At 49.7% G+C, this 27664-nt stretch overlaps 1 protein-coding gene across 1 annotated transcript in view; it reads left to right on the top strand.

Annotated features, from left to right (window-relative positions):
• The window catches only part of DNAH10 (dynein axonemal heavy chain 10), a 168862-nt gene that overhangs the window by 102354 nt on the left and 38844 nt on the right, over positions 1-27664 (top strand). Inside the window, 18 exon segments of the mRNA XM_060249163.1 lie at positions 883-1028; positions 1448-1600; positions 4090-4350; positions 7157-7297; positions 7299-7330; positions 8439-8550; positions 10093-10260; positions 12251-12433; positions 13113-13284; positions 15472-15675; positions 16299-16379; positions 16682-16879; positions 18107-18268; positions 18543-18717; positions 19837-20018; positions 21345-21481; positions 23443-23660; positions 26504-26725. Of these exon segments, the coding sequence (XP_060105146.1) occupies positions 883-1028; positions 1448-1600; positions 4090-4350; positions 7157-7297; positions 7299-7330; positions 8439-8550; positions 10093-10260; positions 12251-12433; positions 13113-13284; positions 15472-15675; positions 16299-16379; positions 16682-16879; positions 18107-18268; positions 18543-18717; positions 19837-20018; positions 21345-21481; positions 23443-23660; positions 26504-26725 (2947 nt within the window).

The raw sequence follows: 27664 nt of genomic DNA, 5'->3' as shown, positions 1-27664 counted from the left end.
GGCTTTATGGGCCAAAAACCCCAGGTGGACCGGTGGCCTTCTCCGTCAAAGGGTGGGAGTCATTGGTGTGACCTCAGGGCCAAAGTAACAGCTGATGTTACCCCAGGAGCAAAAGAGATTTCAGTGTCTTTCTAAGAGTTTTATTGTCTTCCAGAGTTTTTTGTCTTGTTGAATAATTCCTTGAGTACTCTGTTTGAAGGACTGTTGTTTTGTACTTATTTAGTGAGATGTGGATTGAGTAACTTACCAGTACTTTGCTACTGCTGGAGATATAGGATTTGAACGTTTTGTATTAACAGAGCAACTGTGTATAACTTCACATTTACTGTTGTACAATATATATAAAGTTCACTGTGAAATAAGATATTGAATTGTATGAGGAGTGCATTTTCCTGTGTTTTATATAAAGGTAGGTAAAGGTAGTCCCCCGTGCAAGCACCAGTCGTTTTCGACTCTGGAGTGACGTTGCTTTCACAATGCTTTCACGGCAGACTTTTTACGGGGTAGTTTGCCATTGCCTTCTCCAGTCATCTACATGTTCCCCCCAGCAAGCTGGGGACTCATTTGACCGACCTCGGAAGGATGGAAGGCTGAGTCAACTTGGAGCCGGCTACCTGAACCAGCTTCTCCTGGGATCGAACTCAGGTCATGAGCAGAGGACTCCGACTGCAGTACTGCAGCTTTACCATTCTGTGCCAAGGGGCTTTTCCAGTGTTTTATATAGCTGTGTAGTATCTTGACACAGGAGCCCATTTTTGCTATTAAGAACAAGGCCCCATTTCTGTATCCTTCATTTTCACCTTTTTCATTCCTGCAGGTATGTAAACATTAAGTAACGTGTATTCACACTCTCTCCCTCTTGCAAATTTCCTCCCCTTTCAGTTCCTACAGTGGACACAACCCGCACAAACTGGCTGCTGGGTCAGATGGTCAAAATCAAACACCCCGTCGTCCTGGTTGGAGAATCGGGTACTTCCAAGACAGCGACGACACAAAACTTCCTCAAGAATCTAAACCCAGACACAAACGTAAGGGTCCAGATTTTTAAACCTAAGCAAGCTGCCATGTTCTCAGATGGAGAAAGGTCCTCGTGTGAAAACACCCTTTTGCCATTCGTGGCGTTATCTGTGAATATTCTAAATGACGATCAGGTCTTCAACAACAGCTGGTTTTTCTTGTCCTCTACTAAAATTCATTTGATTTGAGAATTAGTCTGTTTGTCGCAATCTGCTGCATCTTGTCACAGTCTGCTGTCGCGTACAAGCTGGTGTATCAACTCCGGGGGCTGCTACCAGGAAGGCCCCGCCAAGCTGCCACGTATCAACAGTGCATTTATTGAAGTGTTTATATTCCACCTTTTCTTGTGGTTTAAGGCAGCTCACAATAATAAGCATCCGCGTTGCTGCGTCGGAAGGCCTTGCTATCAAAAATCACCTTTCCTTTTCAGGTGCTGCTGATCATTAACTTCTCCTCTCGCACAACCTCCATGGACATTCAGCGAAACATGGAAGCAAACGTGGAGAAGCGGACGAAAGAAACCTACGGGCCCCCCATGGGGAAGCGCCTCCTTGTCTTTATGGATGACATGAACATGCCCAGGGTAAGGCCTCAACCCGGCTGCATCCTGGAGTGTATTTTTTATGTCTCAAGAGAGTAAGTGACTAGAGAAAGGGAATGCCAGGTACATGCCAGGAATATAAGAACCAATGTTCTGGATTAGAGCAAGGGTTCATCTAGGTTCAGCACCGTTTCCAACAGTGCCCCAGTGTATGTCATGGGATGTTCACAGGCAGGACATGATGCCCAGTCTTTGACCCCAGAGTTATACCACTACTCCCCAGCTTGTCTGAGCTAAAGCAGTTGTCTTTCATTAACACGTCAAATCTCTTTTTAAAAAGCTGAGCTGGTAGCTATCCCTACATGTCATGGAATTCATTACGAGAAGTCATTGTATGTATAGTGTGAGGCTTTCCTTCTGCCTTTCTGTCCTGTCTGCCGGACAGGTGCAAGACAGGATTCAATAACTTACTGCTGTCCTTCATTTCCACCCTCGGGTCTTCTGCATTCCCTCGGGTCTTCTGCTGAATCAGCCACAAGCTCTCACAGAGCTGTTCCTCTCAAGAGCAGTTTCTGTCAGAGCTCTCTCGGCTCCTCCTGCCTCACAGGGTGTCTGTTGGGTGGAGGGATAGGGAAAGGAGATTGTAAACCACTCTGAGGCTCTTTTGGGTAGTGAAGGATGGGGTATAAATCCTCCTCCTCCTCCTCCTCCTCCTCTTCTTCTTCTTCTTCTTCTTCTTCTTCTTCTTCTTCTTCTTCTTCTTCTTCTTCTCTGACTAAACAAAGCAGCTGAGATTATTGTACTGTTACTTATATTGTGAATGGTTTTGCCAGCGCTACTGTTTTGATGGGTGTGGTCCTTGTTGACATGAGCCACTTCCACCTGGGAATTTTCGTCCTTTGTGGCCAACCGGGTGCACCTGCGCGGGGCAGGGAGGAGCTTCCGCATGATGTCATTCTTCTTCTGTTGCTCCAACACAGCTCTGAAGTGGCTGTGGGCAAACCAACCATGTGGGGAGGAAGTGGAGCTACGCATCACTTTCAGAATGGTGCTATTCAGTTTCATGTCTCTTTAAGGCAGGGGTGTCGAACTCATTTGTCATGAGGGCCGGATCTGACATGAATGAGAACTTGTTGGGCCAGGCCATGTCCGGCTGGGCCATGTGTGTACTTATTTAAGATTAGGTAGCAGAGATAGAAACTTTATAAAGGACACAAACAAATTAAATATATATATATTTAAAAACTTAAAACATGCTTAAAACTTTAGCACTCGTTGGTCTTAAAGGTGCTCTCTTTGTATTTCTCCCATGGGATCCAGAGAACTGGGCAAGAAGCTCTGTTTGTTTCCTTCCTTCCTTCCTTCCTTCCTTCCTTCCTTCCTTCCTTCCTTCCTTCCTTCCTTCCTTCCTTCCTTCCTTCCTTCCTTCCTTCCCCAGGGGACTGGGGGGTGGGGAGCCTCAGCCAATAGAAGGAAGAAAGGCTTGGCTCAGTGGCTCTGCTGTGTGATTCAGCAAGCCTGGCAAAGCAAGCTGTTATGCAGAAGGAAGCAAGAGATAGGGAGAAGGAAGCAGATGACAGCCAGTTGCTTGGGGGCCTGATAGGAACCCTCTGGGGGGCCTGATTTGGCCCCCAGACCACATGTTTGACACCCCTGCTTTAAGGCCCTTTGTGGGCTTCCCCCCACTTCACAGCTGAACCACGGTGCTTTGGACACTGGATTAGCTGTGAAGGAGGAAAGGGGGTTGTGCAGTGTTGGGGAGGGGCATGATGGGTGTCAAGGAGGAGGGGAGAGGCAGGGAGCGTTGCATGCAGCCTACGAATGGTGCACGCAGATGCTGTCCCTGCTCATTGTTTGCTCCCACTTCTACAGTGGTCATGGTTTTAATTAGGTTTTTAAAAAATGCCTTTGCGGGGGGTGGGGGGGAGGGAGAAAGCAGATTTAATGTTCAAATAAATAGTATGACATTCAAATCGGAGGAAAAGTGAGGAGACAGAATTGGGTAAATGTACCCCGACCCCCTTCCAGTGATGCAAGCCAGTAGCAGAGGAAGGAGAAGGATATGATTTTACTGGATCCTCCGGTGGGCACGGCTGCAGTGCCCCTTGCTATCATGGTGTTTGTGGGTGAGTCTCTCCCGACCCCCCCAGGAGGGCTTTCAGAGCAAACAACAGGCTTCTGTGGAGGTGGGAAAAGATACGCTCCATCAGCTCCTTCCTTGCTGGATTCATAGAATCATAGAGTTGGAAGGGACCTCCAAGGTCATCTAGCCCAACCCCCTGCACAATGCAGGAAGCTCACCAACCCCTCCCCCTAAATTCACAGGATCTTCATTGCTGTCAGAGGGCCATCTAGCCTCTGTTGAAAAACCTCCAAGGAAGGAGAGCCCACCACCTCCCGAGAAAGCCTGTTCCACTGAGGAACTGCTCTAACAGTTCAATCGATTCAGTCACATTCTTCATAATAACGTGGCAGCGTGTTGGCAGTCCTGTCTCCTGTGTCCACATGTTTACTTCCCTTTTTGTCCAAAGGTTGATGAATACGGCACCCAGCAGCCAATTGCCCTGTTGAAGTTGCTCTTAGAGAAAGGCGCTCTCTACGACCGGGGCAAGGAGATGACCTGCAAATACCTTCGTGACCTCGGCTTCATGGCTGCCATGGGCAAAGCTGGGGGAGGTCGGAATGAAGTGGACCCAAGATTCATTTCGCTCTTCAGCGTTTTCAACGTTCCTTTTCCTTCTGAGGCATCCCTGCATTTGATATATGCCTCCATTCTAAAAGGCCACACTTCGGTAATCTAAAGCGTTGATCTAGATAGATGGGTGCAGGGCTTTTTATGAGCAGGAACGCACAGGAACACAGTTCCAGCTCGCTTGGTGTCAGGGAGTGTGGCCTAATATGCGAATGAGCTTCTGCTTGGCTTTTTCTACAAAACAAAGCCCCAGATGGGTAGATAAAATCATTGTACTTTCTGCTGTTAAACCACAGAATATCCATCTCCTTTAATAGAGACAGAACGTACCTTTACTCATTGGTGCTTGTTACTTAAGAGAATGAATCTCTTGTTCTTTAAGAACATGAGAACATAGCAAGGGCCCTACTGAATGAGAGCAGTGGTCCATCTAGTCCAGCATCCTGTGTCACCCAGTGGCCAACCAGTTCTGGAGGGCCAACAACACGGCAGAGAGGCTGAGGCCTTCCCCTCAGAAGAGCCCTGCTGGGTCAGACCAGTGAGGGTCCATCTAGTCCAGCATCCTGCCTCACACAGTGGCCTCAACCAGTTCCTCTGGAGGGCCAACAACAGGGCAGAGAGGCTGAGGCCATCCCCTCAGAAGAGCCCTGCTGGGTCAGACCAGTGAGGGTCCATCCAGTCCAGCATCCTGTCTCACACAGTGGCCTCAACCAGTTCCTCTGGAGGGCCAACAACAGGGCAGAGAGGCTGAGGCCATCCCCTCAGAAGAGCCCTGCTGGGTCAGACCAGTGAGGGTCCATCTAGTCCAGCATCCTGTCTCACACAGTGGCCTCAACCAGTTCCTCTGGAGGGCCAACAACAGGGCAGAGAGCTGAGGCCTTCCCCTCAGAAGAGCCCTGCTGGGTCAGACCAGTGAGGGTCCATCTAGTCCAGCATCCTGCCTCACACAGTGGCCTCAACCAGTTCCTCTGGAGGGCCAACAACAGGGCAGAGAGGCTGAGGCCATCCCCTCAGAAGAGCTCTGCTGGGTCAGACCAGTGAGGGTCCATCCAGTCCAGCATCCTGTCTCACACAGTGGCCTCAACCAGTTCCTCTGGAGGGCCAACAACAGGGCAGAGAGGCTGAGGCCATCCCCTCAGAAGAGCCCTGCTGGGTCAGACCAGTGAGGGTCCATCTAGTCTAGCATCCTGCCTCACACAGTGGCCTCAACCAGTTCTGGAGGGCCAACAACAGGGCAGAGAGGCTGAGGCCTTCCCCTGATGTTGCCTCCTGGCTCTGAGAGTCAGAGGATTAGTGCCTCTGGACGTGGAGATTCCCCTCAGTCTCCATGACTAGTATCCATTGACAGACTTTTCCACAAATCTATCTAATCCCTGTTTAAAGCTGCGTTTTCCTATGGCTGTCACTACATCCTCTGGCAGTGCCTGCCACATTTTAATTCTCTCTGTGTCAAGTATCTGAAGAAATTAGCAGTAATTCACCACAAAGCTACCACAAATTTTGTTAGTCTTTAAGGTGCTCCTGGACACTTACTTTTCCACTTAGCATTTGCCATCTTGACCCTACTGTCCAGCAGCTTAATTGGATGCCCTTTAATTCTAGTATTTGGGGAGAGGGAGAAAGATATCTTTTTGTCAACATGCAGAATTTTATAAACTTAACATAAGAACATCAGAGAAGCCATGTTGGATCAGGCCAGTGGCTCATCCAGTCCAACACTCTGTGTCACGTAAGAACATCAGAGAAGCCATGTTGGATCAGGCCAGTGGCCCATCCAGTCCAACACTCTGTGTCACATAAGAACATAAGAGAAGCCCTGTTGGATCAGGCCATTGGCCCATCTAGTCCAACACTCTGTGTCACATAAGAACATCAGAGAAGCCATGTTGGATCAGGCCAGTGGCCCATCCAGTCCAACACTCTGTGTCACATAAGAACATAAGAGAAGCCATGTTGGATCAGGCCATTGGCCCATCTAGTCCAAACACTCTGTGTCACAGAAGAATGTAAGAGAAGCCATGTTGGATCAGGCCAATGGTCCATCCAGTCCAACACTCTGTGTCACATAAGAACATCAGAGAAGCCATGTTGGATCAGGCCAATGGCCCATCCAGTCCAACACTCTGTGTCGCATAAGAACATAAGAGAAGCCATGTTGGATCAGGCCACTGGCCCATCTAGTCCAACACTCTGTGTCACAGAAGAATGTAAGAGAAGCCATGTTGGATCAGGCCAATGGCCCATCCAGTCCAACACTCTGTGTCACATAAGAACATAGGGAAGCCATGCTGGATCAGGCCAATGGGCCCATCCAGTCCAACACTCTGTGTCACAATGGCCCATCCAGTCAACACTCTGTGTCTGGCCAAAAAAACCCAGGTGCCATCAGGAGGTCCACGAATGGGGCCAGGACACCAGAAGCTCTCCCACTGTTGCCCCTCCCAAGCACCAAGAACACAGAGCATCACTGCCCCAAACAGAGTTCCATCAATATCCTGTGGCTAGTAGCCACTGATGGACCTCTGCTCCATATGTTTATCCAATCCCCTCTTGAAGTTGTCTATGCTTGTAGCTGCCACCACCTCCTGTGGTGGTGAATTCTATAAGCTTCTATAATGTTTCCCCTTAGTAGTCATTTTTCTAAATTGGAAAGTCCCAGACTCTTCAGCCTTTCTCATAGGGAACATGTTCCAGCCCCGTCCCTCATCTTGGTTGCCCTCCTCTGTTCTTTTTCCAACTCTGCAATGTCGTTTTTGAGATACATGGACCGGAACTCTGAGGTTAGGTAATCGGTTTTAATCGCTGCCTGCGACAACTGTCCAAAAGTAACTGTGTCTGAATGCTGGATTAATTGGGACAGATGTTTCAGGCAAGCATTTGAGATCCTCCCTGTCTTGTGTTTGCAGTCTTTTAACGAATCAATCGCTGCGATCGCTGAGAAGTTGACAGCCTGCACTTTGGCACTCTATGACATGATAGTCCGGGATCTTCCTCCGACTCCTTCCAAATTCCATTACATTTTCAACTTGCGGGATCTCTCCAGGGTTTTACAATGGGCTTGTTCAGACCACCTCGGAACGGTGAGTGTGTTGGGATGGGGCCTGTTGCTGGCTTGTTGCTGTACTCCCAGGTGTTTCATTTGATTAGAGCAGGGGACCCCAGCGTAGCATCCACGGGTGCTATAGCCCTCACCAGCATTTTCTCCTGGTGCCCACCAACTGTTTTTAGAAGGTGGGCAGGGCCAGATGGGGCTTTTGCCCAGGGGGGGCTGCTAATTGGCTACCAGGGAGGTGATTGACAGATTTTAAAAAGGTCGCTTCAGCAGCAGCTGCACCACTGCACAAGGATCTTCACAGCGTGACTGAACGCAAGCAGGGCATATGCAAGAAAACATTTTTAAGCATCTTCATTTTAAAAGGTATTCTGTTAAACAGTGCCTCTATCTGAAAAGTTGACGAGTTACTATTAGAGTTAGGCGTGACCTCACTCTTGGACATTTTGTGGTTGCATCTGCCATCCTGTGTCAGAATCCCAAAGGTGTACTGGCAGGCACAAAAAGGTTGGGGACTCCCAAATTAGAGGATGCTGGCTCAAAAGACATTATTCGCAGATTAGAGGGGGCAAACAGTTCGCAGATTCTGACCTCGGTATCCCATGTAATCAGGGCCGGCTCGCCCACTAGGCAAACTAGGTGATTGCCTAGGGTGCCAGAAGGGGGGGTTCCAAATTGGACACCCCCCCCGGTGGTCAAGACAACCGCCTAGTTTGCTTCTCCTCCCCCACTGCTGCTCCTGCTGCTGCCACCACCAGCCCCCTCTCTTCTGCCACGCTTCCCCCCCCTCGGCTTGCCGCAACGAGGCTGGTCCCTAGTGGCTTCAAGGCAGTCGTGTGTTTTTTGAAGCCAGCGCTGGAGGAGGCTTCGCTCCCCCTCACTTCCAGTTCCGGAAAGGAGTGGGGGGAGAAGCCTCCTCTCATGCTGGCTTCAAAAAACGCGCAGCTGCTTCGAAACTGGTAGAGCCCAGCCTCGTCGTGGCGAGCTTCAGGGAGGGGAGCGCGGTGAAGGGAGGGTGGGGGCGGGGAGGTGCCGGGCAGGGAGCCTGACTGGGGTGCCATGCGCCCTAGGGCCGGCACTGCACATAATCTTATAAGTTGCTTGGCTGTTTTCATTCCATCGTTGTTCCAATGCAGGTTCCAGACAGTGACCCAGATGGTGAGAGCCTGGAGGAATGAGTGTCTCCGGGTTTTCCACGACAGACTGATCAACGAAACAGACAAAATCTGGCGAGTCCCTTTCTTTCTGGTTCTCGTAGCTTATTATTAGTTGGGTTGGTTAAAGGCAACTGCGTTCTCAGTTGTTTCTCACCAGCAGTGACACTGTAGGCCCAGCTGGCACCTCTTCTGCTTTGGTTTCCTTCTTTCCATCCAAGGGACTCTGCAGTTTTGCACTCGCAGGTAGTTGCTGAAGCATCTTTGCTTGCAGAATTCGAAAGGTGGAGAGAAAGTGGTTGCTTCCATTGGTTAGGCAAAAAAATAGGACCCAAAGGACATGGAGAAGAAGAGTAGGCTTTTATGTACCGCTTTTCTAAAGGACTCAAGGTGGCTTACAGTTGCCTTGCCTTCCTCTCCCCATAGCAAGCCCCATGTGAGGTAGGTGGGGCCGAGAGAGTTCTGAGAGAACTGCTGAGGAAGAGCTGGTTTTTGTACCCCCCGCTTTTCTCTACCTTGAGGACTTTCAAAGCGGCTTACTATCTCCTTCCCTTCCTCTTCCCACAACAGGCACCTTGTGCAGTTGGTGGGACTAAGAGAGAGCACTGAGAGAACTGTGACGGACCCAAGGTCACCCAGAAGGTTTCATGTGGAGGAGGAAGGGCTGCTTCTGCTTCTCTGGTTTTCTATTTCCAGGGAGCTGTCTGGCATGCCACTGTCCATTCTGCTCCCTTTTACCCCCACCTTATTTGCCTGCATTGTGTCGATCGGGCTTCAGCTAAAGGGAAAAAAGGGGGAGGGGAAATTAGCTTACAGAAGCCTATGGAAGTTTATAGAATCCTGGAATGGGTGATGTTGGGAGTGGCGTGATTTCCAAATTGGTCGATCCATCCTGTGATTTCTTGCAGGCCCCCACCTTATAACTGTTATAATTTCAGACGATGTGTTAGTTGTAGAATCTCCATTGAACACTCTCATCGTCACTGAACAATCTTGCTTGCTGTGACTCCGCTACCCTAGAAAACCAGTTTGGCATAGTGGTTAAGTGTGCGCACTCTTATCTGGGAGAACGGGGTTTGATTCCCCCACTCCTCCACTTGCAGCTGCTGGAATGGCCTTGGGTCAGCCATAGCTCTGGCAGAGGTTGTCCTTGAAAAGGCAGCGGCTGGGAGAGCCCTCTCCAGCCCACCCACTTCACAGGGTGTCTCTGTTGTGGGGGAGGAAGATAAAGGAGATTGTGAGCCACTCTGATTCAGAGAGAAGAGCGGGGTATAAATCTGCAGTCTTCTTCTTCTAAACAGTATTTGGAGACTTCAACAAATCTGGCAAGGCTCTAGCTTCATGGCAGAATGATTTGATACAGACGGTCCCAGGTTCAAGTCCCAGCACCTCCAGAAACAGGTTTTAGGTACCAGGACAGGGGAAAGTTTCAGCCGATACTGACATTGCTGTGCGAGTTGGACCGATGATTTTATTTGGGGCCAGGAAGCTTTTTTTGCGCTCTTATGTTTGTGAGGGTGAATTCAGCAGATGTTTGTTCAAGAGCTCTTGCTGAGCCAGAATGGACAGGATCGATCCTAAATGTGAGACTTACGTTGCATGAGTTGACAATTCCATTCTTTCGCCATCTCAAAAGGTCCAGGGCCACATAAAGAGCTTAGTCGAAGATAATTTCAATGATGACGTCGAGCAGGTTATGAGAGACCCTATCCTCTTTGGAGACTTCAGAATGGCCCTGAACGAAAGCGAGCCTCGTGTCTATGAAGACGTCCAGGACTACGATGCAGCCAAAGCTCTCTTCCAGGTACTGAGTACAAATCACAGGGAAGGGTGTTCATTCTGTGCATAACAGAAGAAGATCTGGATTTATATCCCGCCCTCCACTCAGAGTGGCTCACAATCTCCTTTATCTTCCTCCTCCACAACAGACACCCTGTGAGGTGGGTGGGGCTGAGAGGGCTCTCCCAGCAGCTGCCCTTTCAAAGACAACCTCTGTGAGAGCTATGGCTGACCCAAGTCCAACCCAGCAGGTGCAAGTGGAGGAACGGGGAATCAAACCCGGTTCTCCCAGATAAGAGTCCGCGCACTTCACCACTACACGAAACTGAAGGCTTGAGTGGACTTTGAGCCTGCGGATAGTCAAGTGTGCTTGGTAACTGTGAGAATGAGAAACCTTTACTGTAAATAATACTAGTTTCCAGTGGGCAGCCATGTTGGTCTGAGGTAGCGGAACAAAGTTTGAGTCCAGGGCACCTTTAAGAACAACGAAGTTTTATTTAAGGTATAAGCTTTTGTGTGCACACTTCTTCAGATACAGCGAAACAAGTTGTCCTCAACATATAGGTAGAGAGAGGGTGAGATGGAGGGTTAGTTGCCAGGAAAGGCTGGTTAAGTTAGACACAAGATGCATGAGTAATTGGGTGATTATAGCTGAGGCTGGATTAAAGTGGTTGGTAAAATTGCGGCTAGCGGTGAATTGGCATACGAGTACGAGAGTTAACAAACAGATGTGAAGACTGAGTTTTAGTCCAGTCCCATCTCCAAGATCAACAAAGTTTTATTTTGGGTATAAGCAAGAGCTGAGAGACATAGCATGTGTTGATGCATGCTTCTTAGATATGTTGAAACAGATTTCCTCAAGTGTTACATGGGAGGGGGGCGGGGGTTAGTTGCCAGAAAGGGCTAATTAGAGTCATGAAAACTAAGCGATAAATACAGCTAAGATTGGAATGGCACATTTTGTAGGACTTGTACCTCGAAGAAGACGACTGTGGATTTATACCCCACTCTTTTCTCTGAATCAGAGTCTCAGAGCAGCTCACAATCTCCTTTACCTTCCTCCCCCACAACAGACACCCTGTGAGGTAGGTGGGGCTGAGAGAGCTCTGACGGAAGCTGCCCTTTCAAGGACAACCTCTGCCAGAGCTATGACTGATTCCAGCAGCTGCGAGTGCAGGAGTAGGGAATCATAGCTTCTTGAACTGAATCGAGACTCTTCTGCTATGAACCAAGGATTTTGAAATCCTATAATATCAGTAGAGTATCAGTTGATATTCACTGCTGTTAAGTCCATGATATGCTCTGCTTTGGACAGCACTGGCTAGCCTGATGCTGGAAGCTAAGCAGCATCGGCCGTGGTTCATACTTGGATGGGAGGCCACTAAGGAAATCCAGGCTTGCAAAGGAAAGGAAAGGCAGAGAGAACCACCTGGACATTTTTTGCCTTGAAAACTCTATGGGATTGCCATAAGTCAGTTGCAGCTTGATGACGCTTTCCACAGCCGCCTCCATTATATACTGGCGACGATGCAAGCCCCAAGTAACCATGCTGTAGGCATTCATAAGACGGCATTCAAGGAGCCAGTTTGGTGTAGTGGTGAAGTGTGCGGACTTTTATCTGGGAGAACCAGGTTTGATTCCCCACTCCTCCACTTGCACTTGCTGGAATGGCCTTGGGTGAGCTGTAGTTCTCATAGGAGTTGTCCTTGAAACGGCAGCTTCTGGGAGAGCTCCCTCAACCCCACCCACCTCACAGGGTGTCTGTTGTGGGGGAGGAAGATAAAGGAGATTGTGAGCCGCTCTGAGATTCAGAGTGGAGGGAGGGAGGGATATAAATCCAATATCTTCTATCTTCTTAAGAGAACAACACATATTTTCACAGTCTGAAAACGTACCTTTTCATGTTTCTTTCACCCGTCCTCCTCGGTGCACTGTTGTCATGCTGCACGAATGTCATGAAGGAATTATGGGAAGCCTGCTCCAAATTTGCCATCCCTCCTTGTGTTTTCATGCAGGAGATCCTTGAAGAGTATAATGAAATTAACACCAAAATGAACCTGGTGCTATTTGATGACGCTCTAGAGCACTTGACCCGCATTCATCGTATCATAAGGATGGACCGAGGTCACGCTTTGCTCGTAGGGGGCTCAGGAAAGCAGTCCCTAACGAGATTGGCTGCTTATACAGCAGGATGTGAGGTCAGTGGCTTTTTTTTTTTTTAATCCAGCCATCCTTCCTTCCATCCATGCATCAGATTTTCACCTTGCATCCTTCCTAAGAGAACACACAATAGTATTAAGAAGAAAAGTAATGGAATGTGAATAATGAAACACTAGAACCAAAGGGCCCCAACTTTTTTGAGCTTGTGAACACCTTTGGAAATTGTGTGGTGGGCGGAGCCACAACATGGCTGCCACAGGAAGTGGAGCCAGACACAAAATGGCTGCTGTAGCTTACCTTCAGTCACACAGTGAAGATCTTTGTGCTGCGGTGGCATCTGCTGCCAAAGCAATATTTTTAAAAATCCGCAGAGCCGGTAAAATCTCCAGTGACCAATCACAAGCCTTGCTGGGCAAAAGCCTCACCTGGCCCTGCCCACTTCCTGCAAACTCTTTGCTGGCTTCAGAAAGGCTGTTGGTGGACACCTCGGCACCCACAAGGACCACATTGACCCCTGCGCTAGAGGTACCCCTGCGCATCTGTAGCCCTGATAATGTGCCTGAGCAAAATAGCCTTGTGTCGCTCCTGGAGGACCGTTAGGTTTTGACTCTGGTAGACTTCTGGAGGGAAAGCATCCCAACTCTAGTGAGTCCCCCACCCCCACCCCAATCAGTGTGTCGTCTTAAAGCAACACAAAAATTAATATTTCATCTTTAGATCTTTGAAATAGTGCTGAGCCGAGGATATGGAGAAAACAGTTTCCGGGAAGATCTGAAAACTTTGTATACGAAACTTGGGATTGAGAATAAGACGATGGTTTTCCTGTTCACGGACGCTCACGTAGCCGAAGAGGGATTTTTAGAGCTCATCAACAATATGCTAACATCTGGTAACTCGAGCACGGGGAGCTTTGCTTCAGCTCTCCCACTCTCAGAAATGTGAATAATTAAAGCAGGCAACTTGTGAGGACAGAGGGAAAAAGAGATAAGGACAGCTGTACCTGACATTGTATGTAGTAATACAAGTTAAGAGCTGTAAAGGAGTTCACAAGAGCAAAAGTATCACAGAGTCTTCAGAATCCCCTCTCTCTCCTCTTTCTGCCCCCTCTGCTGTCGCTATTCTGGCCTGAGGACATCAAAGGCCCATGGAACTCTCCATGGTGCTGAATGTTGGAGGTACCAGGAAGATAATCTCTCCTCAGCCCCCTTATTAGTGATAGTGTCTCCTCGGGTCTGCATTGGCCTATACACACACATACTCCATTAGACCGCCCAGCTTATGTTGTGTAGTCAGATGCATTCTGTTTCCATGTTTATTGGTATACTGTGGTTCCATTATCAGAATCCCACTTTCTGGCTCCTTTCTGCTTCTTCCTGCTGTAGCAGGGCCCGTCTACAAGTGGGTTGTGTTTCTTCTCTGGAAGAGAAGACGGTTGTTTCTTTGTGGTTCCTGTGCATCACACAGTTGCCTGTGCAGACCCTCGATTCAGAAACTTATGGAGGTAGCACTTAGGTGGGGAAATCCATTCCTCTCCCCTCAGAGAAGAGCTTGGACTGCGTATGCCCAAAAGGGTAGGAGTCATACCCCCTCAGGCTCTTCCCTCTGTCTCAGTTCTCAGCCTGCCCCAGACAACAGGGTCGGGCAAGGAGCATCCTAAGAACATCGCAGCATAAGAGAAGCCATGTTGGATCAGACCAAAGGCCCATCCAGGCCAACACTCTGTGTCACATAAGAGAAGCCATGTTGGATCAGACCAAAGGCCCATCCATGCCAACACTCTGTGTCACGTAAGAACCTAAGAGAAGCCATGTTGGATCAGGCCAGTGGCCCATCCAGTCTGATCCAACACTCTGTGTCACATAAGAACATAAGAGAAGCCATGTTGGATCAGGCCAGTGGCCCATCCAGTCCAACAGTCTGTGTCACATAAGAACATAAGAGAAGCCCTGTTAGATCAGGCCAGTGGCCCCTCCAGTCCAACACTCTGTGTCACATAAGAACATAAGAGAAGCCCTGTTAGATCAGGCCAGTGGCCCCTCCAGTCCAACACTCTGTGTCACATAAGAACATAAGAGAAGCCCTGTTGGATCAGGCCAGTGGCCCATCCAGTCCAACACTCTGCGTCACATAAGAACATAACAGAAGCCCTGTTGGATCAGGCCAGTGGCCCATCCAGTCCAACACTCTGTGACACATAAGAACATAAGAGAAGCCATGTTGGATCAGGCCAGTGGCCCATCCAGGCCAACACTCTGTGTCACATAAGAACATAGGCCAGTGGCCCATCCAGTCCAACACTCTGTGTCACATAAGAACCTAAGAGAAGCCATGTTGGATCAGGCCAGTGGCCATTGGTCTGATCCAACACTCTGTGTCACATAAGAACATAAGAGAAGCCATGTTGGATCAGGCCAATGGCCCATCCAGACCAACACTCTGTGTCACACAGTGGCCAAAAAAAACCCCAGGTGCCGTCAGGAGGTCCACCAGTGGGGCCAGGACACTAGAAGCCCTCCCACTGTTGCCCCCCTCCCCAAGCACCAAGAACACAGAGCAGGGGTGGCCATACTGAGGCTTGGGAGCCATATGTGATTCTTTCACACATTTCATGTGGCTCTCCAAGCCCTCACCGCTCCATCAGCCGCCTTGGAGAAGGCATTTCGCTCTTTAAATCACTTATCCTAGCCAAGCCATTTGGTGGCTTGGAGAATGCATTTAAAGTTAGTTGCTTTCTTTTCACATATCTCTCCCCCCCCCCCCACCCCGAAATCTATTTGCTGTCTTTCCACCTTTCTTATGCTCCTCCTTCCTTCCTGTCTTTCTTGTGGCTCGCAAACATCCGGTGGCTGTTTATTCTTCGTGGCTCTTACGTTAAGCAGGTTTGGCCACGCGTGATACAGAGCATCACTGCCCCAGTGATCCTTTGGTAAAGCAGTCTCAAGCACCGCGAACCGCCTTTAGTTAAATCAGTGTGTTAGTCTGCACCCATCAGTGTGATGTACAAAAGCCGCAAAGAAGAAAACGTTGGATCCTCCCTTCTCAAAACTCCTCTGTTGTTGTTGTTTTTAAAAAACAGGAATGGTTCCAGCCCTTTTCCCAGATGATGAGAGAGAAGGTATTTTGAGTTCAATTACAGGTGAAGCAATGAAAGCTGGAATTGCCCCAGCCAAAGAGAGCGTCTGGCAGTACTTTGTAAACAAGAGTGCCAACAACCTTCACATTGTCCTCGGGATGTCCCCCGTTGGAGATACACTGAGGACACGTTGTCGAAATTTTCCAGGTACCCACGGGTAGCTTCTTTCTGCATCTGGATAGTGGAAACATGAATTTTCAAGAAATGGATGCGGTGCATTAATTGATTCCCCACTCCTCCACTTATAGCTGCTGGAATGGCCTTGGGTCAGCCTTAGCTCTTGCAGAGCTGTTCTTTCAAGAGCAGTTTCTACCAGAGCTCTCTCAGTCCCACTTACCTCGCAGGGTGTCTGTTGTGGGGGAGGAAGGCAAAGGAGATTGTGAGCTGCTCTGAGACGCTGAAGTTCAGAGCGAAGAGCAGGGTATAAATCTGATATCATCGTCGTCTTCTTATGGAGTATGAACAGAGCAAGAGTCGAGTGGCACCTTTAAGACGGACAAAGTTCTATTCGGAATGTAAGCTTTCGTGTGCTCTATGCGCACTTCATCAGCGCACGAAAGCTTACCTTCTGAATAGAACTTTTGTCTTAATGGTGCCGCTTGACTCTTGCTTTGTTCTGCTTCAGACCAACATGGCTGCCCACCTGGCTCTATCTGTATGGAGTACGGAGAGAGAAAAGGGACAACTGGAGAAGGAAGGATTTGGTATCTGCTCCCCACCAGTTTTCAGGCAAGGAGGCTCCTTTACGTTCTTCTTGTTTCCCTTTCAAGGTCTCGTCAACAACACGGGGATCGACTGGTTCTTGCCCTGGCCAGCTCAGGCGCTGTATGCAGTTGCCAAGTTCTTCCTGGGTAAGTCACATTCTCAGAATCCGTTGGGAATCTGCGATGTGCGCAAAAATGCTTGGCCGGAGGGGTCGGGGGGGGGGGAGAATGGACAACGCATGTGGCTTGAAGGGCAATAGTTTGAATGCACAGCTAAACTATAAGAGGCGAGCGGGTCTGGATTTCTCCCAGCCAGTTAGCACCTTACAACGCCCACTTGTTGTCCACTTTAAATCGGAGCATTTGTGCGCAGTGGGATTTTGACCGCCGGGCACTCCTGCTCGATGGCCCTCTGCTAACTTTGCTTCTTTGAAAACCTTCTTTACTAGGAGGGAACCCTCGGATACCGACGGAAAACACAGACTCAGTTATCGAGCACACCGTCACGGTGCACGACTCTGTCGGGGTCTTCAGCAAGAAGTTCCTCCAGAAGCTCAGGCGCAGCAACTACGTCACCCCCAAAAATTTCCTCGACTTCATTAACACGTATGCCAAGCTGCTGGAAGAGAAGAATCTGTTCATTTTGGGTAACGTTGGTGTTTGTAAACGCTTTTTTTTGCAACTCTCCCGTCAGCTATCAGAAGACAGGCAACAATCCATTTTAGGGTATAAATGAGGCTGTAAGTAAAACGTGGCCCTCACCTGGGTGTTCCAGGCTAGCCTGATCTCATGATATCTCAGCTGCTAGGCAGGGCCAGACCCGGTTAGTCTTTGGATGGGAGGCCAATGAGGAAGTCCAGGGTTGCTACGCAGAGGCGGGCACTGGCCAACCAGTTGAGCTCACCTCGGCGGGGAGAGCGGGATATAAATTGAATGAAATAAACAAACAACCACCTCTGAGCATCTCTCACCTCGAAAATCCTCACCGTGTCGGTTGTGACTTGACAGTGCTTCCCACCACCAAGTAAAACAGGCTCAGAGGGGCTCCGTGGCGCAGAGTGGTAAAGCTGCAGTACTGCAGTACTGTGATCTGAACTCTCTGCTCACGACCTGAGTTGTATCCCAGCGGAAACTGGTTCAGGTAGCCGGCTCAAGGTTGACTCAGCCTTCCATCCTTCTGAGGTCGGTGAAATGAGTCCCCAGCTTGCTGGGGGGAAAGTGTAAAAGACTGGGGAAGGCAATGGCAAACCACCCCGTAAAAAAGTCTGCCTTGAAAACGTGAAAACGACGTCACCCTAGAGTCGGAAACGACTAGTGCTTGCACAGGGGACCTTTCCTTTTCCAGAAAAGACACAGAATACCGCCTACACAACTCAGCATCCTAACCGTTGTGATGCTTTTAAAAAACAAATAAGCCAGTTTGGTGTAGTGGTTAAGTGCCTGGACTCTTACTGGGGAGAACGGGGTTTGATTCCCCACTCCTCCACTTGCAGCTGCTGGGATGGCCTTGGGTCAGCCGTAGCTCTGGTAGGAGGTTGTCCTTGAAAGGGCAGTTTCTGTGAGAGCTCTCTCAGCCCCACCCACCTCACAGGGTGTCTGTTGTGGGGGGGATTGTGAGCCACTCTGAGTCTCTTGAGATTCAGACTGAAGGGCGGGATATGTATCCAATATCGTCATCATTGACCATATACCTGGTGGAACATCTCCATCCTAAAGGCCTTGCAGAATTGTCTCAGGTCCCACACGTCACTTAAGGTGCTGCTGGACTTGAACTTCTATTGTGATTTGCTGTCACCCCCTGCTCAGTCGCATCTCAGACTGTGATGGCCTTTGTCCATTTGCAATGAATAACTCCTCCCTCTTGCCTCCCCAAGCTCAGTGCAAACGTCTGGAGGGCGGTTTGGACAAACTGAAAGAAGCTTCAATTCAGCTGGATGAGCTCAACCTGAAGCTCGCCGAACAGAAGATCGTGTTGGCAGAGAAATCCGCCGCGTGCGAAGCCCTGCTTGCAGAGATCGCCTCCAACACAGCGATTGGCAAGTGTTGCCTACTTGCGACTCTCCCTTCCCTGGGTCTCGGCATACCCGCCCCATGGAACAAGTGGGTGTCTTTGGGGTCAGGCTCAGTGGTGAGATAGAACCTTTTCCAAGAATTTTGGATGACTGAAAGGTGTTGCCCCCCCCTCCCCCTTTTCCAGCTAACTCACATCTTCTCAGTTCTCACAGCCTCGGCAAACGTGGCAAAAGCTCGCTGACAGCTTTTGCAGGGAGTCGTTTTTTCCCCTCACTCCCAACTTCTCGCCTTCCTTAGCTGAGGAGAAGAAGAAGCTGGCCGAAGAGAAGGCCATTGAGATAGAAGAGCAGAATAAAATCATCGCCGTGGAGAAGAGGGAAGCAGAGACAGCCCTGGAGGAAGCTCTGCCCATCTTGGAAGCAGCCAAGCTGGAGCTGCAGAAGCTCGACAAGTCGGATGTCACAGAGATTAGGTGTGGGGAGGGGAGGGAGCTGTTATGGCAGACTCTATCCCAGGGGTGTCAAACTCATTTGTTCTGAGGGCCGGACCTCACATGAATGAGACCTTGTTGGGCTGGGCATTTCGGGCTGGGCCATGCCGGACCAGACCTTGTGTGTCCCTATTGAAGATTAGGTAGCAGAAATATAAAACTTTATAAAGGACACAGACAAACACAAAGATTTCTTTAAAAAAAAAAACCTCTTAAAACATGCTTAAAACATTAGCCCTCGTTTGTCTTAAAGGTGGAGAGCCAGTTTGGTGTAGTGGTTGAGTGTGCGGACTCTTATCTGGGAGAACGGGGTTTGATTCCCCACTCCTCCACTTGCACCTGCTAGCATGGCCTTGGGTCAGCCATAGCTCTGCTAGAGGTTGTCCTTGAAAGGGCAGCTGCTGTGAGAGCCCTCTCAGCCCCACCCACCTCACAGGGTGTCTGTTGTGGGGGAGGAAGGTAAAGAAGATTGCGAGCTGCTCTGAGACTCTTCAGAGTGAAGGGCGGGATATAAATCCAATATCTTCTTCTGCTTTCTTTGTATCTCTCCCATAGGATCCAGGGAACTGGGCAAAGGAAGCTCTGGCTCTTTCCTTCCTTCCCCAGGGGACCAGGAGGGGGAGGAGCCTCAGCCAATAGAAGGGAGAGAGACTTGGCTCAGTAGCTCTGCTGCACAGTTGAGAGAGACTGGGAAAACAAGCTCTGCCTCCCCCCTCCCCCGAGGGGAGGAGCCTCAGCCAATGGAGAAAATAGAGGTTTTGCTCTGTAGTTCCTGGGCAATCGAGCAAGCCTTGCAAAGCTAGCTGTTATACAGAAGGAAGCAAAAGATAGGGAGAAAGAAGCAGATGACAGCCAGTTGCTCAGCGGCCTGATAGGAACCCTCCGGGAGCCTGATTTGGCCCCCAGGCTGCATGTCTGACACCCCCGCCCTATGGGAATTGGTCTCCATAGGGATTAATGGAGTGCCCAGTAGACTCCCCCCCCCCCCGATTTCTGATGACCTTGAAGTGGGGGGAGGGGCCTCCAAACCGGGGGATCCCCTGCCCCCACCCGGGAACTGGCAACCCTCGGCTGAGCCCCTTGCCTTTTGGCCCCTTGCAGGTCCTTTGCCAAGCCTCCAAAGCAGGTGCAGACGGTCTGTGAGTGCATCCTCATCATGAGAGGCTACAAGGAGCTCAACTGGAAGACGGCCAAAGGGATGATGTCCGAGGCCAACTTCCTGCGATCCCTCATGGAGATCGAGTTTGATTCGATCACTCAGGGCCAAGTGAAGGCCGTGCGAGGTAGCTTGCTCCGGGGGGATGAATCCGGTGCCTTTGGGGACTGATAGCGCGTCTGCAAGCAGCCCCGTGGTGCAGAGTGGTAAAGCTGCAGTACTGCAGTCCGAGCTCTCTGCTCGCGCCCATTTCATAAGAGACCCAGCCCAAAATTCTGCGACAATGTTCTCATGCTATGCTGTGGGTATTTTTTTTCTCTCTGCTGTTTTAGTGGTACTCTGGCACTGGTGTCGTGGTTGAGAGTGAGGACTCTAATCTGGGAGAACCGGGTTTGATTCCCCACTGGGTCTGCGAGTCGAGAGCATCCAGGTTTATTTTTTGATTCCCCACTCCTCCATATGCAGCCGCTGGGTGACCTTGGGTCAGTCTCTCCAAGCTGTCCTCTCAAGAGCCGTTCTCTCAGCCCCACCTGTCTCACAAGGTGTCTGTTGTGCGGAGGGGAAGGGAGGGAGAGAAGAAGAAGACGACTGCAGATTTATATCCCGCCCTCCACTCCGAATCTCAGAGTCTCAGAGCGGCTCACAATCTTCTTTACTTTCCTCCCCTGCAACAGACACCCTGTGAGGTGGGTGAAGCTGAGAGAGCTCTTACAACAGCTGCCCTTTCAAGGACAGCTCTGCAAGAGCTATTGCTGACCCAAGGCCATTCCAGCAGGTGCAAGTGGAGGAGTGGGGAATCAAACCCGGTTCTCCCAGATGAGAAGAAGACGACAGTAGATTTATACCCTTCCCTTCTCTCTGAATCAGAGTCCCACAGTGGCTTATAATCTCCTTTATCTTCTCCCACCACAACAGACGCAACAGAGGTGGGTGAGGCTGAGGGAGTTCTCTCAGAAGCTACCCTTTCAAGGAGAACCTCTGCCAGAGCTATGGCTGACGCAAGGTCATTGCAGCAGCTGCAAGTGGAGGAGCGGGGAACCAATCCTGGTTCTCCCAGATAAGAGTCCACTCACTTAACCACTACATCAAATAAGCCACTCTGAGTGAACAGGAGGGTATAAATCCAATCTCTTCCTCCTCCTCCTCCTTCACATCTCCAGTTTAAAGAATGGGGTTGTAGGTGATGTGAACGGCCTCTGGCTTGGACCCTGGAGAGCTGCTGCCAGTCTGAGTAGACAATCCTGACTTTGAAGGACTGGGGGGGGGGTTCTGATTCAAAATTAGGCAGCTGCAGGTCTCCCCTTGTTCATGAGTCCACTGATCCAGCCAATTCAAACATTCACCCCTAAAAATTAAACTTTTGGGTGATGCCGCTATAAGCGCTTCATTCGTTTTAACTCCTCCCTCTGAAATTACACTTCAGGGTTTTGTTGGTTTTCTCTTTTAATTTGAGGGCTGCTGAAAACCTTGAACACTACTACGGAAGAAATGGAAGCTGTCAGCAGAGCTGGCTTGGGGATGCTGAAATTCGTCGAGGCCGTCATGAGCTACTGCGATGTTTTCAAGGAAGTGAAGCCCAAGAGAGAAAAGGTATGAGGCCGGGGCTGGCGAGGAGGAGACGGAACATGTCATTTCTGGTAACCTGCAATAGACTTATATCGGTCTCTACCAGTTTAATATTCATGGTAATTCCCCGAAGAATTTTGAGGAGTGAAATTTGGCGAGAGTGCTGTATGTTCCTTTTCAGATGCCCCATACCCCCGCTCGCAAAACTCCAGCTCCCAAGCAATGTATAATATAGTGGGTTCAATGCAAGGAGGAACCGCGGTTGCGGTGATCATAGCTCTCTTTATTCGTTACAGCTTAGTAATGGCTGAACTAGAAGGTTGCTTAACTGGGTCAACGGGGCCAACTATATACAATTTGAGGTTCCTGCGCTACGACGCCATTGGATCGTTCAAACCAGCAGAGGGCCCGTGATTGGTGTAGGGCAGGGGTAGGGAACGTTGGCTCTCCAGATGTTTTTTTTTTTGCCTACAGCTGCCATCAGCCCCAGCCAGCATGGCCAATGGCTGGGGCTGATGGGAGTTGTAGGCAAAAAAAACCATCTGGAGAGCCAGTGTTCCCTACCCCTAGACGCTGTAAGGCAGAGGGGATTTGGATCCCACTGCCCCTTGTTCCCGAGTCCCCAAGCTCAGTCCTAAAGGCTCCAATGAGCCAGGCAGGAACACAAGCAATAGTAACATTAGTCTGCATACACAACACAAGGCTAGGGCTTTTTTTGTAGCAGGCACTCCTTTGCATATTAGGCCACACCCTTCTTATGTAGCCAATCCTCCAAGAGCTTACAGGGCTCTTAGGACAGGGCCTTAGGACTCTTAGGACTGTAAGCTCCAGGAGGATTGGCTACAGCAGGAGTGTGTGGCCTAATATGCAAAGGAGTTCCTGCTACCAAAAAAGCCCTGGGTCCCTCTAAACTGTGGAGTCTTGTGAGCAAAAATTCTACTTTTTGAGCTACTGGAATTAAAGATGTGAGCAAGCGATTTGGCTGCTGCATAAATTAGTTCTCTCTGGGCCCATCTTTCCTGAGCTAAGACAAAAATGTGAATTGTGCGCTGCTAACTCCGCTTAGAGGGAATCCTGCTCCCAAGGTTTCCTATGCCAATGAAATGATTATTAACTATGGCTACTAATCATGGGGAATAACAGAAACCTCCATATCCAGAGGCGTGGTGTCTTCTGAAACCCAGTGCTAGCAGGCAACGTCAGAGAAAGGCTTTGGCCTTAATTAGTTGGCCCCCCAGAGGAACTGATGGACCACCGTGTGAAACAAGATGCTGGACTAGACGGACCACTGGTCTGATCCAGCAGGGCTCTTCTTAACATTCTTATGGCTAGCAGGCTATGCTGGCGGTATCTTTTTCCCCTGCTGTTTTAGTGGTACTGTGGCAGGACAGATTGCCCACCAGGCAGAGACAGGCAGATGAGTTCCTGCTTTGTGTAGGAAAGGCCTCATGTGGGACAATGGTGGCATCGGGGTGTGGCCTAATATGCAAATGAGTTCCTGCCTTTTGTGGGGAAAGCCCCACATGAACCAATGGTAGCATCAGGGGGTGTGGCCTAATATGCAGATGAGTTCCTGCACAACTTTTCCCTACAAAAAAGCCCTATGTGAAACAATGGTGGCACCAGGGAGTGTGGCCTAATATGCAAATGAGCTCCTGCCTTTTGTAGGAAAAGCCCCATGTGAAACAATGGCGACACCAGGGGGGTGTGGTCTAAAATGCAAATGAGTTCCTGCTGGGCTACAAAAAAAGCCCTGCTCCTAAGGAACTAGAGAACCACACTGCAGCAGGAGGCAGTTCAGGCCCAGGACCACAGCAAGTTGGATGGACTGGTTTGGGGGAGGCATGCGGTCCCCAACAGAAGCTGCCATTTTGGTGGGATCTCATGATGACTTCTACGAAGCTTCCTGGCACTAAGCAGCGGTAGAGCCCCAAAGGTGTGTTGACTTCCACTTCTGCAAGGTGCTTTTTTCCCCCTCCACGCAGGTGGCTAGACTGGAGCGGAATTTCTTCTTAAGCAAGCGCGAGCTAGAGAAGATCCAGGCTGAGCTGCTGGCCATTCAGAATGAGCTGAAAGCTCTGAGTGACAAATACGACGCGGCCATCCGGGAGAAGCAGCAGCTCCAGGAAGAAGCGGAGATTATGGAGCGGCGGCTCATTGCTGCCGACAAACTCATCTCTGGCTTGGGATCTGAAAACATCAGGCAGGTGGAGAGCCCCCTGAAAGGGCTTTTAGGGGCTGGTATACTTTTCTAGTAAAGCTCCATACAGCTGGCTATACGTTTGGGGACAGAATCACAGTAATTAACCTTCTCCGCTTGCATTCCCAGCTAGATAGGATCCCTGCTACCTTGCCATTCGTCTGTGGCTCAGCAGGGGAACTCTGTTCCATTCAGATCAATTTAGCTCAGTTAATAATAATAATTTTTTTATTTATATCCCGCCCTCCCCACCGAGGCAGGCTCAGGGCGGCTCACAAGACATGGTACATACCATGATTACAATAAAATACAGTTAATGCAATAAAATACAATTAAATTACAAATTCATAAATTAAGTTAAGTAAATAAATTAAAACCAGTAGAAATTGAAGGTGCTACAGTTCAATACATATACATATATAAAGATGGCTAGATGTCATTGCCAGGATTCCACCTTAAAAGGCAAGTTGGAAAAGGACGGTTTTACAAGCCCTGCGGAACTGATGGAGGTCCCGCAGGGCTCGCACCTCCTCTGGCAGCTGATTCCACCATTGGGGAGCCATTATCGAGAAGGCCAGCTCCCTTTTTGTTTTTAGCTTGGCCTCCCTTGGTCCAGGGATTTTCAGAAGATTTTGAGAACTAGATCTCAGTGCTCTCTGGGGAACATATGGAGAGAGGCGGTCCCTAAGGTAGGCAGGTCCTCGGCCATATCTATTCAGATCTATTTCATATGAGCTGGATAACAAATCTTCTCAGTATTAAGGGTTGGTGGGAGCTTGAGAGCTATTTCCAGAGTGAGATTAAAGAAATTCAGAAAGTGAGTGCAGAGTCTTTTGGAAGCCTTGGAAAAGAGAAAGAGGGAACTGGGTAATTCCCTCCTCCTCCTTAAGTTCACCTCCGACACAGCTCCGTTTCAACTTTTTGCTCTCAGCATCCCCTCCTTCCAACGGTCCAAAATGAGACAGAAAGTAAACATAACTAAAAGAACTTACAGTCCGACAGAAGCATCACAGAAGCCATTTTCGTCATGCAGACTTAAAGATTGTAGAAAGGAGAAGCCGGTATTCAACCCCGGTGCCATTTAAAAATGGCGATTGGGACGGCGAGGCTCACGGCAATGGGGAGGGGGGGTCCGGGAATCAGCTGTTGCTGACGATCCCACTCCACCCCGTCAAGCCGCCCGCCTTCTCAGACCCTTCCCGGGTCCCAGACTTGAGTCCGCCAACAAGACAGACCGCTCTGCTGCCCTGATTAGAAAGCAGCCGTCGGGAGCTCGGCCACAGTCGCTTTCTATAATGGGTCGCCAAAACCGGAAGCCGTCAGGGGCTGGTATATTTTTTTGGGAGGAGGGAAGATGGCACAGTATTAATCAGATCTTGGAAGCTAAGCAGGGTTGATAACTTGGAAGAGTGACCACCAAGGGAGACTCTACAGAGGAAGGCAATGGGGGAACCATCTCTGTTTCTCTCTTGCCTTGAAAGCCCTTTGATGGGGTTGCCATAAGTCAGTTGCAATTTGTCAGCACTTATGTATGTATATGGGAGGTCCCTACAGGCCAGTGCTTGGATGGGAGAGCACCAAGGAAGGCTCTGCAGAGGACGGCCATGGCAACCAACCTTGGCTTCTCTCTTGCCTTGAAAGCCCTTTGATGGGGTTGCCATAAGTCAGTTGCAATTCGCCAGCACTTAAGTACATATAAGGATCTGGGAGGTCCTTTAAGGTCAGTACTTGGAAGGGAGAGCACCAAGGAAGGCTGTGCAGAGGAAGGCCATGGCAACCCACGTCGGCTGCTCACTTGACTTGAAAGCCACTTGCTGGAGTTGCAATAAGTTGGCTACAACTTGACAGCACTTGACACAAATGCATTTATCTTGGGCTGGGTGTGAATGGGTCTGGAGTTTAAGCTCCCAGGAAGACAGAATTTCCAAACATGAGGAGATAATGGGGTGCAGATAATGATTTAAGAGTTTTTGTCAGACAGCAACCCCTTGATCCCCCAGTTTGGTGTAGTGGTTAAGTGTGCAGACTCTTATCTGGGAGAACCGGGTTTGATTCCCCACTCCTCCACTTGCAGCTGCTGGAATGGCCTTGGGTCAGCCAGAGCTTTTGTAGGAGTTGTCCTTGAAAGGGCAGCTTCTGGGAGAGCTCTCTCAGCCCCACCTACCTCACAGGATGTCTGTTGTGGGGGGGTGGGGAAGGTAAAGGAGATTGTGACCACTCTGAGATTCAGAGTATAGGGCAGGATATAAGTCCAATATCATCTTCTTCTATATAGTTCTTAAACTTTTTAAAGTTTTATGCAATTTTGAACCTGGGTTCAGGAGTTGCCTTTGGGAAAGCAACTGGGGAAAAACATGCACACCCAGAAGCAGTTTCCCCATTGGCACACCTTATGCCACATACACTGTTTTCCAAGCATTGTTGAGGCTTTTCCCCCTCTCTTTCATGAGGACATCGCCTCCATAGAATGGCTTGCCTTGTGCGCACTTGAGTGGGAATTGGATGTCTGCAGCCTTGCTGTCTGCTTTGGAAGCCCTGTTTTCACCCTGTTGCGGGAAAAACTGAAATTGGTCCCCTTGGATCAACAACCTATGTCCATTTTTACGGTTTGAAGCACCTAGAAATCGCTGGAAGGCAAAGTTTGTAGAGCTAGCCATTAGAAGAAAAGTGGGTCAGGAGCAGAGAGTTATCTGAGGACAATTTTAGATTTAGAAAAAAATGATTCCGGCAGAAAAAAAGTTGAAGTTAGTTGGTGGGAACAAATCAGATAAGGAGAAGGTTATAAACACAGTGTTTATGGGATATATAAAAAGAAAACCCCACCTCACACCCGTTGCCTTGACCAGGTGGACCAACGATTTGGAGGAGCTCAAGAAGCGGAAGGTGAAGCTGCTGGGAGACTGCCTGCTGTGTGCCGCCTTCCTGAGCTACGAGGGCGCCTTCACCTGGGAATTCCGCGACGAGATGATCAAGAGGGTGTGGCAGAAGGACATCCAGGAGCGAGACATCCCGCTCAGCCAGCCCTTCCGACTAGAGTACCTGTTGACCGATGACGTCGAAATTAGCAAGTAGGCCAGAGCATGTCCCTCCTGTGCCATGCTCCCTTGTTTAGGTCATAAGAGCCTGGCATTCTGTCTCACATGGAGGCCACCCGGTCCTTCTGGAGGACCAACAACAAGACATAGAGGCTGAAACCTTTCCCTGATAAGAACATAGGAAGAGCCCTGCTGGATCACAGCAGTGGCCCATCTAGTCCAGCATCCTGTCTCAAGACAGTGGCCAACCAGTTCCTCTGGATGGTCAACAACAGGGGGAGGGATGGTGGCTCAGTGGTAGAGCATCTGCTTGGTAAGCAGAAGGTCCCAGGTTCAATCCCCGGCATCTCCAACTAAAAAGGGTCCAGACAAGTAGGTGTGAAAAACTTCAGCCTGAGACCCTGGAGAGCCGCTGCCAGTCTGAGTGGACAAGACTGACTTTGATGGACCGAGGGTCTGATTCAGTAGAAGGCAGCTTCATATGTTCATATATGTTCATAGGCCTAAGGGGAGGGACGGTGGCTCAGTGGTAGAGCATCTGCTTGGTAAGCAGAAGGTCCCAGGTTCAATCCCCGGCATCTCGAACTAAAAAGGGTCCAGGCAAGTAGGTGTGAAAAACCTCAACTTGAGACCGTGGAGAGCTACTGCCAGTCTGAGTAGACAAGACTGACTTTGATGGACCTAGGGTCTGATTCAGTAGAAGGCAGCTTCATATGTTCATAGAGGCCGAGGCCTTCCCCTGATGTTGCCTCCTGGCTCTGGGTTTCAGAGGATAAGAAGAGCCCTGCTGGATCAGACTAATGGCCTATCTAGCCCAGCATCCTGTCTCAACACAGTGGCCAGCCCGGTCCTCTAGATGAAAGGTCATTGAGGCCACGGCCTTCCCCTGATATGGCCTTCTTGCTCTGGGATTCAGGGGCTTAGAGCCTCTGAATGTGGAGGTTCCCCTCAGTGTCACCATGGCTAGCAGCC

This window comes from Heteronotia binoei, chromosome 11 (genome assembly GCF_032191835.1).
Source record: "Heteronotia binoei isolate CCM8104 ecotype False Entrance Well chromosome 11, APGP_CSIRO_Hbin_v1, whole genome shotgun sequence".
In the NCBI taxonomy this organism is placed as follows: Eukaryota; Metazoa; Chordata; class Lepidosauria; order Squamata; family Gekkonidae; genus Heteronotia; species Heteronotia binoei.
This window is presented reverse-complemented; position numbering and strand designations above follow the sequence as displayed.